The sequence below is a fragment of the Aphelocoma coerulescens genome, chromosome 8 (assembly GCF_041296385.1).
Source record: "Aphelocoma coerulescens isolate FSJ_1873_10779 chromosome 8, UR_Acoe_1.0, whole genome shotgun sequence".
NCBI lineage: Eukaryota > Metazoa > Chordata > Aves > Passeriformes > Corvidae > Aphelocoma > Aphelocoma coerulescens.
In genome coordinates, this window is record NC_091022.1 from 14,375,784 (window position 1) to 14,399,376 (window position 23,593).

Below are 23,593 nucleotides of genomic sequence, written 5' to 3' on the forward strand. Positions count from 1 at the left end.
ATTCTGCTTCATCCACAGTAGCCCTTCTTATTTCTTTAGAATCTGTTACAGCTTTAATTCAGAAATGTAATTTCACTTTATTTAGATTTACATCCCTTTTTAGCCTAGCAAGTTCTTTTTGATACTGGTATCTTCATCACAACTGCTATTTCAACAAGCTTTCCCTCTAGAGGTTCTTTACCTTAATGCAAATACTTTTCAGGTGTTGCTTACCGTTGGGGTTTTTTTAGCTACTTTATCTTAAAAGTCAGATTTTAATAGCTATGTCACTGACTCACTTGATGACACTACTTAATATCATCTTTTGTGTCTGCTTACAATCCGTTCCTTAACATATCTCATCAGAAAAAAAGTCCTCTATTGAGTGGCCAAGCAACCTAAACCCTTCCTTCTAAGATTAGGCATTGAGTCACCTTGAAGTTTATTTAATCCTGTATTTCATATATGTTCCTTCTCCTGGGTTTGGAAAAATTCCATTAAAGACCAGAGAAGTCAGTGTTTCCCAGCTGGCAGCTCTTTGATCCTGTTCTTGATGAAACTTTGCAGTGACATTTATCAGCATGAAGTAGAATTAATGAATGCTTCTGTTCTCCCATGAGAACTTTTTGTAGCTCAGGACAAGTATTCTTGCTCCTGCCACACCATCTTTGCTTTCCTCCAGATCAGCTTTGATGATTTGCTCATAGACTCTTCAGTGAAAATCCTCAATCATTCCTACATACCTGGTTTTTGTGTTGTAAATCTGCTTGTCATCCTCTATCTGCTGTTTCTTCATTGTGGATACAAATATGCTGCTAGCAAGAATTTTTCTTGCTTCTTTCCAGTCTGGTGAGATATTTTTCTCTCTCATGGAAGATATTAGTAGAGTTCTATAAGCTGTGAACACCTGCGACCTCACAAAGCTTTGTTTATAGTACGGTAGAAAAATATTTTGACAATGGATGTTTTAGGATTTTAGCCAATCACCCTAAGGGGTGGCTGATCCTTTGACCAATTAGACTATGAAGAAAAAAGTCTATAAAAGAGTTTGTAAAATAATTAAATAAATCAATCTTGCTGCACAATTCCTGCCTGTTGGATCTCTCTTCTCCTCCCTACCACTGCAGGACGCCATGATATTTCATCCCTTATTTTTGTCCATTTCTCATCTCTGTTATGATTTTCTGTATAATGCAATTCATTCCTCATGATCCTGCTTATTTTCCTTGCCCCTTTCTCTTCTTATGGACCCAGCTGCTCTTCTTTCCCTCTTGGTGTGCCTGCCAGTTTCTGCTTTTTATTTCTCCACCTTGATAGTACAATTAGGTGTCTTTTTTCTTACCTTGTATTCATTGCATGAATGGCTACTTTTTTTTCCTGTGTCTCTGTGTTTCAGATAATCATTTTCTTCAGGCATCTACAGTTCTTGAATCTTCCATGATGTGTTGTCATTTCTCCTCCTTCATGTCCTCAAGTCCCCTTTAAATACTTGATTCTATGTACCCATGGCAACAGCCACTTCAGATTCTGTGACCAAAGCAAGCACTGAATTAATTCTGCAGTGCTTTTCTTGTTTACCATATCACATAAAAATGGGAGAGCTGATTTCTCTTATCTGATGACTCATAACTTTCCAGTAGAACTGATGTTTAAGCCCTTTTCTTTGGAGCTGAGTGAATGACTCCCAAAGAACAAGTAATTTAGTGAAAGTTACCTTTTTTTTTTTTTTCCCCTAGTTACCATGAAACAGAATCTGTTGGATTTTTGCAAGGAGTAAATATTGAATTTACTTAGGGTGTGTTGAGCTTTGGAATATTCTTCCACAAACCTTTGGAGAAGAAAGTCAGTGACAGGTACCACATACCTGTTATGGTGAGGGAGGAAATAGGATAGACCAACTTGGTTAGCAGCCATCTGTCACTCCCACAGACACTGTCTCTTGTGAATGAGTGACTGAAAACATGTGAAACAATGCAGTAGGTTCAGTCTGAGGTGATGGCTTTGCAAATCCTTGGCAAATGCTAGTAGGAAGCTGCAAGCATCCCTCAGTCAATAAGGACAGCTGCTGCTAAGCTCATCACAGCATATTGAATGATAGATAGCACTGACTAACATGTTAGGAAAACTGTACAGCTGTTACATATATAAAATGCATGTTATCAATGAGAAAATTAGCAGTGAAATGCAGAAGTGGCTGTGATACATAGAAGGATGTTTAATTAAGCAGGAGTGTAGGTGTATACAAAGTTGATTGAACTTGTGAGATAAAGTTCTGGTGTGATTTCTCATGGCAATAATACTAGAAAGACCCTGTTTATCTGATTATACAGATTGTGAAGACTAGTTCTTTTAGCAGAAGACTCTCCTGCAAATAAGATCCATCTTGATCATCTGTTGCCAGATGGAAATATTCTACTTCTGAATCACTGGCTGCAATGACATATTTAGACAATGAGTCTTTCATGGTTAGATCCAAAGCACAAACACATATTGAGGTTATATTTTCTGTTTACTTGGCCTAAAGTTATAGTATGGCTATATACTCCTGTGAAAATGCTTTTAGATAATAGATAGAAAATCCTGAAGTTCCCACCCACCCTTAGTGACATATTCCATTTGCACATAAAGTACATAATTTGTCAGCAAAGGATGTAAAGACTACAAAGAGTCCCTCTTTCACTTTTAGTTTGAAATCTGTAAATTTATTTGATGGGTCTGAATGATTCAGCATATGTGGTGGCCAGTGCAGGCAGTGTTTTGGTATTCAGGCAGTCCCAGAACACAGCTCATCAACTCATATACCTTCACTTACAGGTCTATACTTAAACCTCCTTGATGAAAAAAAAATTGCATTCTTTCTTTTTTTGCGTAAATTATTTACCGTGTCTTGGAAGTTTTCTTTCTTTTTTTTTTTTTTTTTTTAGTGAACAGAGATTAGGAGGAAGTTTTAACAAAGTATAAAGATGATTATCATGATTGAGTTCTTTGAAGTTTAATTGTGACTTTTTGCACACATTAATATGCACAAATTAGGTCTTATGCAGAAGCTGAGAACTGTCAGTGAATTTTATTTCAGCAGAAATAATGCCAGGTTTTAGTCTTAGATTAGCTGAGTCTAAGTCTATTTGGCCTGAAGGAAATAGAAGAAAAAAGTGGAATCTGAAGAAATAGAATATAGAGATTTATACATGCCAGCCTCCATCAAATTTCTCTAAGTGGGAAATAATTGATAAATTATTATGCAGCAGTGTCATAGAGACTCTCCTACTGCTGACATTGTGCACCGCTTTGATCCTGAAAAAGGAGAATGATACCTGCTCCCATCTGTAGTTGTATCACATCTTTTTGGCAATACAGAATTTGCTTAGATAGTCACACGAGGAAAGTACTTAATGTATTTTAGGATACAGTTGAAAGAAAAGCAGCAGCTAAAGGCTGGGAAGAAAGCCATTACAGTGTATTCAGCCCAGCTCCCCAAAAACCATCAGAAATTCTGCAGATTGGGTGTTCAAGACAACTTGAAATGCAGCTATTCTTACACACAAATTAGTTTTGATATATATGTGATATAATCTATGCTTCTTCTTTGCACTTCTGGTGAACACTAGTGCAATTAACTTTTTCTGCAAAAAATATTTAGAAATAGTAAATTTCACAGGCTGACATGTGAGCTAACTTAATTAATACAAGGTAGAATTGATCCTTGCAACAAAAAAAATATTGTGTGGTGTTTATGTCTACTCATAACTAATCAACATTACTCAAAATTTAAATATTTGGCAATTAAGAGTATTTTAAAAATCAGAACAGAAATGTCAATACTGAATAAATTTAAGGAAACCACAGTGTGGCCTCACTCTGCTATAGTTTTGTTCTAGTAATACTGTTAATAAGACACAGAAAAAGTACATTAATCAACTAGATAAGTTTTATCAGCAGCTGTCTGATATCTGATTCCAGATGATGACAGGTCAATGCCCATTACGCACAGTGGGCCAGCTCCACATCCACTGCTGGATAGTGGCTGTGACTGATCACTCCCAGAGTTGAGATAAGGAATACCCAAACTGGAAAGAACAGAGAAAGTGTGTCTGGCCAGAAAGTACTTCAGTGACTCTAAACACTCAACTGAGCATTGAGTGAGGCAATGAACTGTGGGACAAAAGATGCTTATCCTATGTAGGTACAACCATGGATACATCAATCAAGCTTGACTCACTCACTGCCTCCACAGCACTCCAGCCATGCCTGTGAGGAACTCTTGGCAGCAGTAATTCTAGTGTCACCAGTGTGTAATTTAAACAAATCCCTTTAAATTTGCATGTTTTATTTGTGAGTTATTTGTTCAGAGCTTTTAGGATTGAAGACTTGGTTCCATGGGGTTAAAAACAAGTGCAATATTGCTACCCCATTGCATGGCTGGTGTCATTCATACCTCCCTGGCCATTGGTAGTACACAGAGAACTGCAGCTGATTTGGCCTTGCCTTGTAAATCCTCTCCTGACTGGAGAGCAAGCTGCAGACTAAGACATAACTTTCCACATATTTGTATATTTTGATTCTAAATCAGAGAGCAAAATGAAGACAAAAAACCATTCCAAGATCTATATTATTCCAGACAGTTACACTGCACTAACTATTCTAGTGAATTTCTGCAGAGATTCCCACAGTCAGCTGCCTGTGTGGGAGGGTGTCTGTGTAGATGCCTTCTGAGTGGCAAGGGCTTCCTGTTATTATGGTAGAGAGTTGCTGTCACATCCGTGGTAGATAGAATTTTATGTCAGCACCAGAATTTTGCTCTTTCACTCCAGTGGGCTCCTTTTAAAGTATAAAACTATAGGATTAAGATTTGCCTTGATTTCACAACTGGAGTAATTTTATGAAACTCTTTCATTGGTTAATCCCACATTGATTTGCCTGCCATCAAAACAAGTGCATTCTTCCCTCATCTTCTTAGCAGAAAAATGACCTTGCTGTTTCTGATACTGCAGCTTGTTGGGCAAAACTTAATCCTGTCGCTACAAACGTAATCCCATGAATCCTCTTCCTGCTGATAACACTTTTTACTGTCTGAACTCCTGTGGGAGCTTTTGATTTGGTGTTTGACAGGCTTCCAGGTCCTTCTAATGTTAATCCTCAGATAATGAGTAATCTAAGAAAGAGAGGGATATAGTTTCTCTAATTCTTAGCTTTCATCTTTCATGGTAATAAGATTGTCACTCTATGCTGTTCTAACTGTTTTACAGTTTTTTAAAAATTAATTTTATTTAATTTCAAGACAGGAGAGCACAATTTAGCTCTCAATATCATCACAAATGATACACCCATCAGAAGGTCAGCAAGGAATGAAGAAACAAAACATTTGTGTGACATATGTGGAAGTCACTGGGGAAAATACTGTGTTGGTATATATTGCACTGCTTCCAGTCTGGTGGTGACGTTTCCCCCCATATTTCATTTACTCTTGACATAGATGTTGCTGTCTGTTGGCAATCACTGACAGCCTGGCAGATGTTACAGGGACCTTGTTGCCTGTGGATTAATACAGTTGTGAGGTGGAAGGTTATTTCAAGGAAGTGGTAAAGAGAGTAAATGCCCTGGGCTTCAGAGGGAAAGAGCATCTGAGTTCATTACTAAAGTTCACCAGTTAGTGGCACTCATGAATTTTCAGGTAGCAAAAGCAGCCAAGTGTGTCGTTCCCTGCTCTAATCAGGGTGATTTGCAACTGTTCTTCTCTCATGTGTCTCTCAGCTTATAGCAACCTATTCCTGCAGATTTTATATGTCATTGGTTTCACACTTTGCTTTTGAAAATACGCTAAATGCTGTCTTTATCTGTATGATCTGCATCCAAGTTATCTTAAATAGTAGTTCTCCCCCAGCATCTTTACCATCAGTGTGTGCTGCATTTCTCCTGTTCCTTTTTCCTGTTATGTGTAGAGAGATAAGCTCTCTCTCCTGTTGGAGAGAAATGCCCCTCATGTATTTCTCTGGCAGATCTAAAGTCTGAAAGGATAATCATTCCTATGTTTCCATTTTACAGTATTTTTTGTAAGAGAAAAGCAATTTGGAAACATCACATATTTGGCTGAGAACAAACTCCCTAGCATTTTACATGAAAAAGGTATAGACATTCGTGTACAAAATTCTCTGTTTTATCAGTCCTATCTGCAGACAAGTTCTTTGATATTCTGTAGTTTGGTTTGATATTCAGGTTACATTACATACCAGACTCATCTCTATTCTGTCAGTTATTCAAAGAATGCCTTTGCTGTTCACAGTTAGCTTCCCACTGCTCTGTCTGTCCTCTGTCCTTACACCCTGGAATCAAAACTAATATGTATGTCAGAGAAAAGAGACTTTTAGTTACTGCAGCACCAACCTTAAAATGTAAGATAAATCCTCTTGGAGAAAGAGGAATAATAGTGTGAATATATGGAATAACTTGATGAACTCTGTTCCTCCAAAGATTGTTCTGAATATACATTTCAGTATTTCCACCATGAATAAGGTTCAGGTTATTGCAATATTTTTCTCTGATGATTTTTGTCAGCTTTAGATCATGTAAGTATTCTTTCTAATATAAGAATGGACACTTTTTTATCTGTGAAAGCCTGAGTAGTGTTTGAAAAAGCACCTGTCTCTGTGCATATACCTGGAACTGAGAGGTAGCTGGAACACAGATAAAAATCAAAAGGAAGATCTTCACTTACAGCAGTTTTCATAAGTAGAGAGAGTATCAATTACTATAAAAATTAACTTTAAATTTTTTCCTCACCCCAATGACATTCAGCAGGAACAAGAGCCATGAAATGTAAGTAGTAAGTCTGAAACTCCTCAACTTTGCACAGCAACTACAGTTCTTGTGTAGCTGGGTATCAGGGCCTTTGTGCTCACCAATCTACCACTACTGGGTGCTGCAGCAGCTCTCAATCCAGCCACCTGCAGAGACAAAATCATGGACAATTTAAACAATGGACTAACATGAGACAAAGTGGTTGAATGAATTCTTTGCCACCTTCACAGCTGTTTGACTAATTAGTACAGGAACTATCTCGGTGGGAATTTTGGACTGTCCCAAAGTCTTCCCCAGGCAGCTCCTGCCATGCCCAGAACAATTTGTGTGTTTCGATGTGTTGGTTATTAACCTGGGCAGGAAATCTGGACCTTCCAGGAATTAATCAGCTGGTTCACCTTAGAAAATTGATCAAAGTTTCTATAAATACTCTTTAGCCCACATACTCCAAGCTCTCCTGCTTTATATTCATGCAGCGCATTTGCCCTCCTTACAAATAGATATTGATGATAAATACATAGATATGATACAAATGGGAGATAGAAATGTCAGTTACTCAGAGGAAAGTATCATCATTCTTTGTTTTTCTTTCTCTCTCTTCATTAAAATGTCATAATCTTCTCTATCCTCCATTACCTCTATGAAGACTATACAGATTTGGCACATAAAAATGGTTTCTTACCGTGAAGATTTTCTTCACAGCACAGTGACCTTATTTCCTTTTTCCTTGACTAATTTCACGTTCCCCAGACACATTCTCTGTTTACCTTCTCACAAGCCACTACATTTTTACTGCACTGGGGAGCATAAGTGCTACTGATAGTTCTAGTGAGCTTTATTTGAATTTGTAGATTTTTTTTCTTTTTAAGTTTAGAGCATATCTTTCATCTCCTGATTTATTGGTAAGTAATTTTTCCTTGGTATAGGTGAACTTCACCCATAAATGGAAAAGACAAATGAAACAGAATATGCCATTTGTATTTCTAGATAAATCCTAAGTTACAGGGAAACCTGTAATGAAACAGACAGCTAGTAATGATACAGTAGCATCTTAGATCTGCTTGGAACTTGTATAATGCACTCCCTTTAGCCAAAAATGCCAGAAGACAGACATACAAATGACAACTGTGGATAATAGAAGTAACAAAATAGTGAGAATCAGGAGCTCCATTTCAGAACTAAGGATATTTGAGTTAATTTTTCTGGCTGTGACAGAAATGCAGTATTAAATAAATCCCTTGAAGTCATATTCAAGCTATGAGCATAAGTACTTCCTCTTCTGTTTCTGAGTAAATTGGAAGTGATTAAAATCTAGGCATCTTTTTACATTGAAAGTTGTTTAAATTTTCCCCGAGCTCATTGCTGATGTCACATCTTGAGAGGAGGTCTACTTGTGCATCTGAAGTACATGAGTCAGTAGATATGCCTAGAAATTGCCCATAGAATACATTTCTAGGCCCTATGCAGAGCAGTGACTACTTTTTTGTAAAAACATTCTGCTGTTATGGCCATGGTCATGGTGCCCAATTCCTACTCCTTTTACAGGAGCTAAGAGTTGGTGGTTTAGGGGTTACAGTCGTAGTGCTGGGCTGATGGTTGGACTTAATGTTCTTAAAGGTCTCTTCCAACCTTAATGATTCTATGGTTCTATGAAAACCCTGCCCTAGAAACACGAATGCAATTGTCTCATGTTGAGGGGAGGTATAAATTGAGTGGGGTTTGATCCAAATGGGATCTGAGAGCAGGTTTGCGTCGACTGTGCTAAGTGAGGATATTCAGCCTACAGCCGCCAAGTGTGAAGTTCACCTTTGGCTGGCATGCTGCCGTCGTTCAGAGCTGCTGCCGCTCAGCCAAATGCTCTTGTCCAGAGCTCCTCCTGGAGGTGTGTGCTTGCTGTCTCTTCCCATACCAGCACAGCTGTGAATATGACACCCTAGTCTGGCAGTGAGACAGATTGGTGATGATATGTGGCAGGGGTAGGCTTGTCTGGAACGGGATCCTGTAGGTTGTTGTTAGGCATGCCCCCAGAACAGCAGCTCGAGGGAGACAGGCTGCCTAATGCATACAGTGGGGTACTGCCAGAGAAACTGTTTCATAGGCTGCCTAGTAACTAGTTACATAAAAAGACTTTATATCATTAAAACAGAACTAGTTCTTTACCAAGAGATATTTATAGGGATGCTTGTAGCATTTCAGCCGTGCTCTCACAGATGGCTTCTTGATGTCTCATTCAGGCTCACTCATCTTTCTCCAAACTCATAGCAGCAACCTCTGGAAAGGCAATTTCATGTACTCTGTGTGTAAAGAGTATTCCAGGCTCTGAGCAGTGCTTATCTCCATGCTATGGAAAAAAACCTCTGGGATACATCTCAGGCTCTGGAGTTCATCTCCATTTGAGTATACTGAGAGCTTTTGACACTGGCCAACACACATCTGCAGTACTTACACAACATTATCAAGAACGTGTTGCTCCTTTCATGCTATTCTGGAGAAGATGAATCTTAGGCCCTTTTTATTCTTGAGGTAACAGCTGAAGAGCAGCCACATATTGGTCCTTAATGCTCAGAGCTTGTTTCCTTTTCTTCAATGTATTGTTAGCACTCAGTAAATAATAAATAAGTGCTATGTTGGTGTCTCTTTAATGAACTGAGTCTGTGGTCCCAACGTGCAGTAGCTGTGCATGCACATCTCCATATGCAATATTAATGGTTATATTATGTAACTGTATAATGGAGTGTCAAGGAGTCTCTGGGACTCTTGCCTGAGAGAGGATTTGAAAGGAATATGAACAGCAGAGTTTGGCCCTGGATTCATAAAAGTAAATTGATCAACAGTAGAGCACCATTTTCTATTTGCATGATAAATAAGTTCAGCCTCCTGAGAGAAATTCCAAGAACGTATGCCATATTTGCTTGCTTATAAAGCACTTTTTTGTTCATTGCTTTGGATAAACACAAGCTGAATGCAGATAACTGCTGCTGTGTTTTAGAGCACCAAAGACAGGGCTAAAAATGCCCAGAGTGACAGGGTCACAGCTAAAATTCTCCCAGCTCCAAGGGAGACCCAGCTGGTGCATGTGTGAGTCTCACAGAATTGAGCAATCGCTCTGCTTCACGTTGCTACTGACTCTCTCGTGAGGGGAGGGAGGCACAGTATTAGGGTCCCCCAGTCACCTTCACGAGGGGAGCAGAGCATCAGAGATGATCAGTGCATTGCTGGGAGCCAGGCTGTACACACAGAGCAGAGTTTGTTTTTCTGATATTGCTTGGAAGCATCTGCTTTCTCTTCTCTTTAGTGTGCTGACTCCTGGACTGCTGAGCCCCAGGCCCTGTGTGAAATATGCACATGCACAGGCAGGGCACGAGAGGGAGAAAGAGTCAGCTGCAGTTTACTAAAATATCAGAGGAAGAAAGGGAATAACAAATGAATTTGAGAGGCCATGGAAGACAGAGAGAAGGAGATGCAAGATGTTGAAAGATGTGCTACGTGCAAGAAACTGAATGAGGGAAAGGATAAAGAGAAACTGGAGGGAGAACACAGGGAAACCAGAAGGAGAGAGCATAAAAAAATGGGTGAATGGTGGGACATAAATGAATAACAGTGAGGGGAACAGCTGGCAAAAACAGCTAATGGACTATTTCAGTATCTTTTAGGAAGAGCCTAGAGGGAAGCTTTTAAAGAAGAGTTTTACAAATTAAATAATCAGAGAAATAGTGGTTATATTGGTTATGTGGGGTGTTTTTAAGGAAGAAGAGAGCAATCTAGAGGGACTACCCAGCATTTAGATGTTTTCTAATTCTTGAAGATTCTAACTTCTATAGAGATTTTAGTCAATTTACTGTATCAGTCATGGGCTGTTTCCTAGTATCATTACATCCACAGTACTTTGTTTTCTGCTCTGTTTTTTCCTATAGCAGAGATTAGTAGTGCAGGTTTTTCTTTTAGGCAGTTATTGCTTTTTTTGTTTTAATTTTAACAACAGATCTTAATTTTCATGCAAGGGAATAGGAAAGATTTTGTAGGTGCAGTGTTGAGAATAAATATTCTGTGGATGCTTAAGAACCGAAGTTCCACTGAACTGAGATTGCAAGACACAACTTCACAGCTTGGTACTTCCTTTTAGTCCTGAGTTCCCATGCTTCTGTACAAGCCTGATAGATTCAAATTTAAATTTTGAAAACATTTAAGCTTTCAACTAACGCTTCTTCAGCAAAGTCCTCTTGTTTATAACATGCTTAAGTTTCTTTGAAGTCTACAGAATTAGAAAAGCTCTGCCAAAAAGAGATAAAGGATTTTTTTGTTGACTTTGGCAGGGATATAGTTAGTACAATTTTAAGTACAAATCTTTGTATAGATACTATTATTTGGAACAAAAAGGGCTGTAATCTATGTAACAAAATAGTAAAATCTAAACTAACTTGGAGATCTTTCATACTGGAATAAAGAAGTGAACATGAACAGTCCTCTTCACTGATGCAATTCTCACCATTTGTTATTTTGGTACAAACCTGCATTTTATGCAGGCCTTTTCTAGTTTGCCATTAGCACAATATTATAAACAAGGCCAGCTTCTCACAGATGGACACAATATCCTGTGTTTCCTTCACAGGTGAACATGATTTCAAGCAGCAGGTGTCAGTCTCAGAGAAGCCACATGATGTTGCCATGCTCCGTATTAGTTGAGGTAAGAAAATACAGCAGGTACACTGCAAAGTTCTTGGGCATATTTTTCAATAAAATACTCTCAGCAACTATCAATGTATTATTTATGTTTATGTTTACAGGCTGCTCTCTGTTAGTTGGCAATCAAACTTGTGACTGCTGTCAACAAAATTCCTGTCCCTATGCTATTTTTTCACAAGAGGTAATGAAGTCCCTATGCCTGCAATTTCATTTTAAGTAATTGTGATGTTCTGAAGTCAGAATACAGGGAAGTGAAGTACCTCTGGGCTGGACCTATAATTTTAGGATTAAATCTTGATAATAATACTCTATAAATCTAGAATTTTTTTCATTCTTTAAACACTTTACATTTGAGAGTTACATATCTTGCAGAACCCAATAAAATATTGCTATGAAGGAGAATGTAACTCTCCACAGGGAAGGTTTTACATGAGTAACTCAGTTTAAGATAGGTGTGCTTATTTATATTGGCAGAGGTTTTGTTCCTGTTTTTCTTAAGCCATTTCTACATCCAAAACATTTGCTTCACACAAAAATTTCAAGCACCATTTTGCTTATCTTTTAGTGCATGCTAATTATAATGAAAAATCCTGATGGCTCTTCTCAGGCTGCCAGCTGACTTGGTATGAGGGAGCCTGAGGGAAAAGATTAAGCTGTATTTTCAGCACAGTCTTTCCTGACTTGCATGTGCACACTGGTATCATTGGATTCTGTGGACTGCAGATCAAACTGGAACCTCTTCAGATGAACATTTCATAGTCTGAGTGAGAGTGGGGCATTTGCATTCAATTTTCTGCTCAGCCACAGACTCATGCACTGTACTGAATGCCCGCTTGGGCCTTACTGCAGAGGCAATAAGCCATTGTTATTCCTGGATTTCAGGCAATCAGTTGTTCTGGGGATTTCTGTGGTTCTTAGTACTGGACTTCAGAAGTAACACTTGAGGAGTTTTAGGATTTCCTAGTGAATCTAATTCTGCATCTTGGTACCTATCTCCTTACCTCCTACTGGTACTGGGAAAGCAGTGCTTTGGTTCTTATGGGATGCATAGATCCTTCTGTGATACATTTAGAGTTATCTGACAAATGGAGAGTGGGGGATGTCATAATTGTGGGAGAATATAGCAGCATGTCAAGCAGAAGTTTTTTATGGTGTAAGCATTAAGACTTAAGTGACCTTTCCTGAAGAAATTCTTATCCTCAATTGAGTCATGGAACCTTCTTTGCCTTTTGAATTAAGGTGTTTGGGTTTTTTTAGCAGCACATTTTGGAAGTTATTTCCATGTGGATAGAAAATTGCTTCATTGTCTGGCATTATTTCTGTCACATAATTTTGGCAAGTTTTGTGTCTTGGCAAGTTTATGTTCACTGCTTTCAAGTGATGTTTGTGATCCATTGTGACACAAATCACTGCAGACCCACTGGCTTTTCTTGCTTGTGCTATGTCACACTGAGACAGCAGCAAGACTCGTGGCCTCTGTATCATCAAATCTAATGGCATCAGGATTTCCAAATCTCTGATGATGTCATGATGCTATTACATAAGTTTGTAATGAAATTCATTAGGGAGAGGGTACAGAGCAATCAGACCTGTAGATGGGGATTAGGAAACATGATTTCTCTTCCTGAATGTTGGGGGGAATCAGTTAGCCTTGTTCCATTTCTGGCACAATTTGGAAAATCTGAAAAGAATTCTACACCCACATTTGGTAAGTTACACTGGTGGGAAACAACAAATATGTTGTAGCTGATTGCATTCTACAATCACTTGTTATTGTCATTGTTCTCCAGGATCAAAAGGTGATCCAAATGTTGTAGCAGCTGTAATTCTTTTTTTAGAGCAACTGGATAGGACAAGTATCCAGAATTTGTGCATCTGTGTTTAGGTATTTGGGTGATTAAAAGGTCTGTGAGTTTTCTCAGCCTTCCTTTAAAAGTCTCATTATGTGTCCTCCCTACCATTAACAGGGAAGAGCAGCCATGAGGTGCGAGTGGCAGCAGTGGTAACTCATTTGGTGATGATTGCTTGGAGTGATGTGATGTGTCTGCAGTTTATAGGACTGGGCTGTCTGTCAGAGAAACTGTTTATTTGCAGAGGTGGCCACTAATGTGCAGCTTTGCCAGCCTGTATTTCAAGTATCTGTTTTGCATGGACCACAGTATAAATCTGCTTTTCTGAAAGTCTGCCAGCCTTTGTTGGCTTGACTATCAGAGTATTTGAGCAGGTGTAAATGGGTACAGGATATGACACAGGACTGTACACAAGTCCTACCTTGTTTCTCAGGAAGTGTGTCTGAGATGCTGTTGCTCTCTGTGCCACTGATGTCCTGGCAGCGCTTTCTCCTGAGCTCTCCAGCAGTGGGTGAAGAGGGGCTTAGCCCTCAGCCAGGGCTTGGCCTGGCACTTGCAGCTGGGAGCTGAGCAGGGCCAGCACAGTGTGGGGCAGCACAGTAAAAGCTGTATGATGGTCAGTAAGTACTTCAGCCCAGGAAGGAGATGAGAATGTGCTTGCTGGAAGTTACAGCAGGGAATAGTTACATACATGTTAGTCAAGTTCTATTTCACTCTCCTTAGAAAAATATTACTTTTTCATGAGTAGCCTGCAGGTTAGGAGTAAAAGAAAAGGTGGAGATCAGAGTGATCTACATTAGAGGAATACTAAGAGAGTTTCTCTCTTGCAACAAGGTAGAACTAGGTTTTTTGCACTTAGAGCTTGCTCACAAGCATAGGCTCAACTATGCCTAAGCAATGATGTTATAACAGGTAGATCTAGTTTCTGTTCTCTTGCCCTTTTTAACAATATTGAGTGAATTTTTTTCCTAATTAATTTCTAACCTTGTGAGAGAAATTATCTAAGCAGATATATGGAAACTTTCAGTGATAAGAAAACCAGGGTCTCTGCTTCTTTCTTCTTGTGATACTAAGCTTTATACCTTTCAGTGTCAGCTTTTCTCTACTGAATAGTCCTGTGAACTACTACTCACAACATTTCCAAAAATTTATATCTTAATCAATTCACAAATGATAGAAAAGGTGCACCTGGGAATTCTGTCTTCTGTTTCAGATTCTTTCATTAGTCAATTCAAAGAAATTAACCTCATTTAATCTGTTGATCCTAGTGGATAGAATTAGAACTTTATATCTGCTTATCCAAGCTGGAGGAAAAAAATCCATAAGTTCTGTAACACTTTGCAAGCTCAAACCCGAATCTGCATGTTTGAGCTGTACAGAACCTGAGCTGCACAAACATCTGTTACATTCTATTGCTGTTAAGGGCTTCTGCTGGTTCAAGGCATCCTTTATGCAGTCTCTACTTGTGTTCTGTATCATTGAATTGTAGTGGTACGTTGTTGCATTTGTTTATTTATTGTTTTCTAGCTAGTACCTTTTACATTAAAAAAGTTAATGTAAGCTTTGGATTTTGAGATTTATCTCCTGAAAGCCATGCAATATCAGAAGTTAGTTTCTCCAGCAGTACCAGCTCATGAAGCTGTTATGACAGACCATATATTTAGATTCCAAAGGCCAATTATTGTCCAAAAGTATTGTTCAATTTTCCTTTAACCTGAGTTTTTCCTACCTTGTATGTTGTTGTGCAAAACCTGGTTTATTTCTGTTTTCTCTGAGATGTTTTAACTCATTTTTTGATAAGTGAAGTATATTTTTAACATGTATGCTGAAAACAGATGTCCAGGTAGCAGCTGTGAGGCAACCTAAGCTCTCTCTCTCTAAGGGAAATACCTGGGACAAGGCAGTCGGACTGCCTGCTTGACTCAGCCTGAACTACCCTAGCAGTCTCCACTTGGAACTTCTGAGTATCACCAGGTGCAAGCTTTTGCTCACCTTTCACACTTTTGCAGTTTTAGGCTTAGGAATTCTCACACTAGAATAATTAGGTGTATTGCTATCATTTAGTAATTTAAACAGTCTAGATATTGCATGTTTTTTCTGGCTTTCACTTTGTTTTCCACTTGTGCCTATAAATATACTCACTGGAATCTCAAGAGCAGGTGTAATTCTTTCACCTGTTATTAACTTTTAGAAATTCCTAAACTTACCTTTTCTGAATGAAGGAATTAGACTATTACTAACTCCAGGGGTGGGCAGGTGCTTTAATATATGTACCTGTGAGAATATTGACTTCTGGGTACTTCAGGTATGTCATCAACCACATATCTAAATTCTGTGAAAATTATGTTAATGTGCAAGGAACTTCTGAATTCTTAGCAGAGAGCTATGAACTGTGCTAACTACACTGATAGGCTTCGTCCTTTTTAGGGTTTTTTAGGGGGGATATATTTTGTAGCAATACAGCAATATCTTATTTTCATGCTTCTCAGGAGACTCTGACTGACATTTCTCTCTGCCTTAGATATACACTGCAGAGTTCTTTATGCAATTTACTCTCCACTGAATTGGGAGCTTTTTTATAGCTCAGAATCAAGATGACTCAGAATATTTAGAGCTGATTCAACAGCAGGAGGTCAATCTTAGTTTCTCCTTTACCCTTTGGATTCTAAGGATTTATTTTCTGCCTATGAAGGACATAATTTATAATCTCTCTCTTGTGCAATTTTTCTCATCCTACCATTTTCTTCTCCTCCTTTTTTTTTTTTTTTTTCTGTTTCCAGTATAAGTAACTTTTCAACAGTCTTAAAAACTGGCCAGTAAGCCCTCTAGCATAGGAGGCCGAAACTAGTTGTGTGAATTTGTGGTGATACTTGAATGCCAACAGTAAATATTTTACATCACCCATCAAAATAGCCAGCTTTCAAAGTATCAACCTCTCAAATGATCTATATTTGAATTTATAACTCTGAAAATATGTTTTTCCTTTCAATCTAGAATTTCTATTTTTTTTTAATGGACCTTGAAGATATCACACTGAAGTGAAGCACTAGATTTGTGTACTGGAGTCTGCTCTTAGATGAATAAAGTATGGTTTCTGCTGCTACTAAGTATTTTTTGGGTATTCATTTATTTGTGTATTTATTTATTTATACATTCCAAGGCTTTTAATCCCCTTTAGGTAAGTATTTAGAGTAAGATTTTTCTTTTTCTTCAATGTGGCATGAAACAGCACATGAACAGGGAAGGACAAATCTGAAGTGTTGTGCAGATTTATTTCTAATAATTTATAATAATACTGTTACATATTGTTGATCTTGTCCCATGATTTAGCTCTTAAAGTTTTGCATAGCCATTTGAATGAAAAATGTGGGTCCTGAAAGGAATTACAGAAAGTAGAAAGATTATGATAGCAGTTCTACCATAATAGTAATAAAAAAACCCCCCAGTAATTTAGAAATATATTCAACTGTTTTATTAAGTATGTTGTAAAAAAAGAAAAACCATTTCAAAACAATTTAGTGCTTTAAATATCATAGATAAATGCAAAATAGCAGGACAGGATCAAACATATACAGTTTTGGATGGAATTGAAGTTATACAGAGATTTAATAGGAAATAAATAAATAAATAAACTATAGCTGAAACCCCTACTCCATAGCTTTCAGTGGCTTTGAGTGTCTGGTTTAGAATTGCTCCTTCAATTAAAAGTAGCACTTTGGCTCATTTTGACTCAGGGAAAATATACTTTTGACTGTCCTGCATATTTCTTAGCGCATCTGGCACAAAGAAGTTGCTTAGGGAAATACATGAGTTTTGAACTAGGAAGTGAATTGCTTAGGCAGTCTTTTGTCATTGCATTACATCTTTGTCCAGGATGTTATAGAGATCATCTTACAAAACAGCTCTTGTGACTGACTGTCCTCTAACCTCATTCCAAGAAAAAAAAAAAAAAATCACTGGTCCTTTTAAAATCTTGTTGAATTTGATGTATAAGTTGTCTGTCAAAGGGCATGGAGGGAAACTGCATGAGAATTTCCCATTCCAATAGACTCTTCTTTTCTTTTGTGATCATAGCAAAGTTTAGCAACCCAGATTCTGATCTTTGTGAAACTCATTGCCATACATTGATTAGCCTACATTTACTGTGTTGTTCCTTTAAGGGACTTTTTGGATTGAAATTAACATTTCCTGGAAGTAATTCCTTCACAATTCTTTTCAGTTGCTAATTTCTGTTATCATTTTAGTAATGCTTTGCAATGAAAAATATATGTGCCAAAATACAGATCTGTTCCATCATTACTAGAAGGGAATAGCCTGCTGTTAGAAACAGGGGAGGCTCTGGTTATCTGTGTAGTATTTAACTTCCAAGAACAGCAACACATTTTATTTGACAATGCCCTGAAAAATTAAACTTCCAACCATATCTAAAAGGATGATAAACATTCAAAGAGAAGAGGATTTCAACATTAATCATTCACCGAGAGCAATGCAACTGAGAGAGAACAAGCTGATGCTAATGAAAAGCACTAACTGTGGTAATGAAACCTTTTAATGTCCTCTACTGACAAGGCAGGCATTGGAAAGCTTCTACTGCTTTGAAATGGATAAAGCACAGTAATTCAATAAATGTTCTTTATTTGTAGTCTTCGCAATCAATTTCTGAGCGTAGCTCTTGTAAGTAACAGTAATACCCTAGTAGGCATTTGCACCTTAGCAGGTTGTTTGAGAGTCGTATAATAGAGAAGCAGATGCACCTAAATGTCCCGTGTGTGAGTTGTGTTGGTCACCCCAGGCAATGCAGAAAGAGCCACCTCCCATCTTTGTTCGTCCTCCCCTGCTGGCACTGACTGATTGTGGTAGCCTATAACAAGAAGCAGGTACTGTTTCTCCTGCTTTTTATAGTGCCTGTTTTACTTACAGGTCAAAGCACAAAAAGGCAGGAAGAGAAGGTGTCAAGGACAGTAAGATCCAAGTCAGCTATACTCGGATGAAAACTAATTGATGAATGATTTTTTTCTGTAATTGTCTCGAAGCCTGAAGAAGTTCCCAGGATTTTTGCTCTTCTCTGTAATGCAATGACTTTTTCAGCCCTGACCATAAGAAATGTGGGGAGAAAAAATTCCTGGTACCCAGTGAATGCACTGTGGTTTACCTTTCTTACTGGCTCTCCTGGAAGGGAGGGCAGAGTGAGTTGTGTACCTACCTATAGGACATGAACATGTAGCTGAACTTTCCTTTCTCTGGGGGATATTTTTAGTATGCTTAGAGATATTTTTTAACAGTGGAAGTCTTTTCTAAGAACTTGCGTAGCACAACTACTCCAATGAGTTTATAAACTTTATTACTCTATAGTCCTTTAAAGCATCCACACTGGTCATATTTTTCTTTAAAACTGAAATGAAAAGATTATGTAGAAGTATCAAGTCATTGTATAAACTGGTGAGATTCGTTTACTGGTTCAGAATTAAATTGCTGTGTATCAACATCAATGAAAATTTCTCCATCCAATATTTTTTCTATTTTTGGGGAAGATTATATGACAAAATCTGCTCTGCGTCCCCATTTACATTATCCTTGTTTCTGGAGTTGCTAGTTGCAATATTATTGTAAGTTGTGATATAGATTGGAGAGTGTGTGATTAAAGCCTGTGTGGATGATATGCACTGTTTAAAGTTGTACATAATACATCATACCTGGATTTCTCTAAACTTACTGTGGACTTCGGCTGTGTAATTAATGCCAAGGTCAGCTGGGACAAATCTGATATTGTTCTCATTTCTGTAGGATTACTTTTCTTTTCTTGTTTTTGGTAGCTGAAAGTTTAATTGTTCCTAATGGAATTAAATACTGGACATTAGGATGCCTAATAAACTAAATAATTTGCTTAAATCCAATTTGGATGCTGTCTAGTCACTGTAGAAGCAGTGTGCAGCATGTTAGATATTGGCATTGCTCTATGAAGAAAAGGTTAATGCCATAAAAATTATGTGCTCTAGGGTAGTTGTATCTTTTTAGCAACTGTTCACTCAATTTCCCAAAGGTTAATTTTTGTGCCATCTTAGGGAGAATATGATTCTGCAGCCCTTATGTCCTGTTCTCAGGTCTCCTACTGATTTTAATTTCTCTACATCAGCAGAATTCTTACAGGAGGGGGGAGAAAGACCAAACACTAATAATATTTTAATGTCTTTCTATTTCAGAGCTGGTTGTACCACATTTAGAGCTTTACCACAGAGCAGTTACCTCAAAGGAAATGAGCCTTATATGCCTCTAAAAATGATAGTTTCTGCCAATATGAAGGGTGTAAAAACTGCATGATGCTTTAAGGGCATAAAAATAGTCCTTAGGCATAACAGAAACAATATATGAATCTTAGTTCTGGTAGATATTAATTAATCTTTTCCCAAAACAAATCCTGAAGACATTTCATATTCCTTGGTTCTGTCCCAGGGATTCAGCCTTCTTACCCCTCTACCACCTGCCAGGACTGTGCAGAGCCAGGCAGCCTGTGCAGAATCAAACTCTCCTCACACTGTCCTGCTGTCACATTGGTTACCAGCTGCCTGCATGTGTTGTTGAGCTGCTACCTTTTAATCCTTTTGCTCTGGCAGGAGCCTCCAGAATCCCCACTTACTGCATTTTCCCACAAGAAACCTATAATTTCAACTTCCGATGTTCTTGCCAATTTTGCAAATGTACCCTTGCACAAATCCCTTACTCCCCACCTTTCCTTTTCTAATCTTTTTTTCCCACATGATCACTTGCCACTTCTTTCTTTTAGTACAGTCAGTTGTCTGTAGTTAAGCTGGCCAGCTGGATGAATAAGGCATTGAAGGAGTAAGGATTTTCAGAAGCAGTGATAAGAGTAAAGAGTTGTGTGTTACCCAAACAAGCATATATTTCGTTACATAATAATTTGACAGTGTCCCCTATTATATCAATGATAGACATATTCTAATCTAATAATTTTCTTATCCTCTAGCCTAAGAATTTGTTAAACAGAATATTTTTAAATGAGGAGAGCAATCTTATGTAAGTTAATTTAGCAGAGCTTGAAAGCTTTGGTTATTAATAATTCACAGTGCCAAGTTACCACAAAGAATCTTCAAAAGCTGGTTTATTTATTATTTTAGTATTATTATAGCTCTTTATTTTTCCAGCTGTTACTTTCAGTTCAGGCTTCACTTCTCAACCTGCAATGGCTGTTGTCTTCTCTCAGAAGTGACCTTTTGATTCTTAAGTTACTTCCTTGCTGCCTTCATGAGTCTTCTGCTAATGCTTGACAGTACAGTTTTTGCCTGGAAGGTAATTATGATGAGAAATCACAATGAAGTCAAAGGCACAGTCTCTCAGATAATTTTTTAAAGAACCAGTCCTATAACAGGTTTTATGTAGCACCTTACTGGAGCATATACATACATAGAAATATATAAATATACACACAGAGTACAGTCTCTTTAGAAAGTGGAAAATTAAGAGATATCTTTCTTGCTACCTCTTTAGATAATTGGATAGGCTGTTTCACTTTGTATCAATTAACCAATTTCGAGGAAATATGATTTTATTTTTAGATATGAATTACAATAATAAAATGAATTACAATAATTTCAGTGAACCACCATTTGAACAGATTGTAAACATTAAAGACAGCAAATCTTGGGGTTGGAGTAAATCAAATGTAATTCACAGAATCAGACAAAATTTTAGGTTCAGAGCAGGGCTGATCTCACTTTTCAATAAGGTTCTTCAGAGCCTTATAAATGAAGTTTTGAATGTATCTCCAAGGATAGAGATACTTTACTCCTATCAAGGTATCTGAATAATGATTGATGGAAATGAATGCTTCCTGCAACAATTCTCTTTAGGAATCCAGTCATCTGGAGAAACACACAAATTCCAGGGTGAACATGTCTAATGCCTTAAGAATGGTTGTCTTTTTAGTCCTGCTCTGAGCTTAGGCTTGTTTCCAAAAAGGATAGTGTAGAGGAGATATTCTGTAGAAGGTGGGGGCTTCTCAAAGTGCAGAGGTGTCTGTCCTGCAGGAGGCATAAAAGTATGGCTTTATGAAACAAACCAGTACAGGAAATTCCTGTGAGGTGTGTCCTCACTGCCCCGGTGATGGTGTCATTCATGGCAGAATCCCAGGGCTTACAAATGCTTTGTGTCTTTGTAGCTGGTTTTGGTTGCCTGGGTTTTCCTCTTTCTTGAGTTTTCTGTATTTGCTGCATCCTCGTGAACAAGCTACAAAAGAAAGGGCATTTTTCGGAGGAACATGTGTGAAAACATGAATGTCTTGTGAATGTCTTGGTGTCAAATGAAATGTGTGATATGCGTTTCGTGTAGCTCCATGGGTTGTGAATGCTGGTACCTCAGGGTACCGAAGAGCAGATCTGATGAGTATTATGAACTGGACTTAAAATATTTTTAATATTTAAAATTTCAAAGTAATCTAAGAAAATAATCAGCTCTATTTCTAGTTTTCTTCAACAATTACCTGGTAGCAATGGATACTGTCTGTAATTCTGTTTGGTAAATTATGAGGGCTTGAAGATTTTCTGCTTTTCTCCAGTGAATCACTGCTTAAATGTATCCTGAACTTGCTCTTTCTATGCTTTTCATTGTAATTTTATGAAGTAACAGATAATGTCCAGCTCAGGAATGGGATTTGAGGTGTAATGCTAATGAGAAATGTCTGGTATAATTTGTAAGAACATAAGTAGTTCTAGGGCACAACTGTGCATGAGCTTACCCAGCAGAAACTGTTACAGGGGAAGTGTTGGACTCCTGCCAGCATGAGCTGCATACATTAAACTACAACCAGAGCTGGAAGTATTCCGTGACTTTGGTGCATAATTTATTATATTAGTCTATTTGTCTTTCCCTTCTGAAAGAAAGTTAGATAATTTAGTTTTATGTACAGATTTGTTCTTGAAAGTGAAGTCTTGTATACCTTCACTGTCTGGGTGACAACTGCTAGGGGCCAAGCTTGGATAAGGAAAGAGAACTCTGCAAGTTTTACTCTGTAACTGCCACTGAATTGAGGAATCATCAGACATGAAAGGAAGACCTCACAGATCCATGCAGAGTCCCATGCCAAAGTGACAGTCTAATTTCTTTACACACTTTTGGATGGTTTTATATTTCCCCTCCTTAGTATCGCAAAATATTTTATTCTGCTGACATGCGATTAGCAAAAGATAATGATAGCAAGTGTGCAGAGCTAAAAACTAGTCATACTTCTCTTTAAGTATGGAACTTAAAAGTGAGAGGGTGGATTCATTCAGCAAGAGACCAGCAGCCCTGGCCACTAAAACAGCCAGCCTATGAGTAGACAAGGACTGATTTTTCACACAAGTTTTCCTGCAAATGAGCAAGGTCTCCTTCAGTTAAAAGAGAAATTAATCTCCATCTCTCTGGTAACTTCAGCTGTTGTTCACAGATCCTTGAGCAATGTGTCAGTATTTGTAAAAACATTGGGGACTGATAGGGTCCAGTCTCTATAGGCAGCTAAACTGGGGGTGAGAGCATAAGGGACCCCAGAAAGGTCTTGATGAGCTCACCATTTCCTTCCTTCATACTTCAGGGTTTTCAGCTTAATGAGAGTTTTATACTGACAACATAGAACCTGGAGGAGTGGGCAAACATTTACTTTGTGTATCCCCTTAATGACTGTACAGAATCTTTAGCCAATAAATTATCTCAATTAGTCTCACTATTTATAACAAAAACATACAAAGGAGAAGACAAACTACAATGCAGAAAACTGTCATATTCAAATGAGTGAAATTAATTCAGTAATATGTAAAGAGAGTTTTTGAACTGGTCTGTAAAACCTTCAGGCATTGTTCAAATGTCTGAACTAATTTTAGATTATGTACAAAATCAGCTGTATGAATACATACAGTGTCCTGCACAGGGTAGGTCTGTGTGATTTTTAATTTTCCCCCACTTGAACATTGCACCATGAATAGGCTAGTGCTATGTCAAATGCTGTGCAGTAAAATCTGCTATGTCAGTCCTTCAAGGTGTCATTAATTACCTTGGAGAGTGGGTTTCTTTCATTAAAAGAAACAATAAGAATTTTGTGTGAATGAGATGAGGAAGCTCATTTCCATATTCTGAGGTTAGTCATATGATTTTTATTGAGCTAGTTATGCCAAAGATTGCCAAGTTTACCATCAGTTTGTATAGCATTGCGGTTACCAAAAATGTGTCTATCAATGAAAATAAATTCGTAGCTGTGGTAGTAATTTTCTGAGTGGTAAGCTTTTTCGTAAGTTTATCTT

At 37.9% G+C, this 23,593-nt stretch overlaps 1 protein-coding gene across 6 annotated transcripts in view; it reads left to right on the forward strand.

Annotated features, from left to right (window-relative positions):
* The window catches only part of PLPPR5 (phospholipid phosphatase related 5), a 218,906-nt gene that overhangs the window by 145,287 nt on the left and 50,026 nt on the right, over positions 1-23,593 (forward strand). For all 6 annotated transcript variants that reach the window (XM_069022612.1, XM_069022611.1, XM_069022613.1 and 3 more), the window contains one exon: positions 11,384-11,458. In XM_069022612.1, the coding sequence (XP_068878713.1) occupies positions 11,384-11,458 (75 nt within the window). The remainder of the gene's footprint in view (positions 1-11,383; positions 11,459-23,593) is intronic.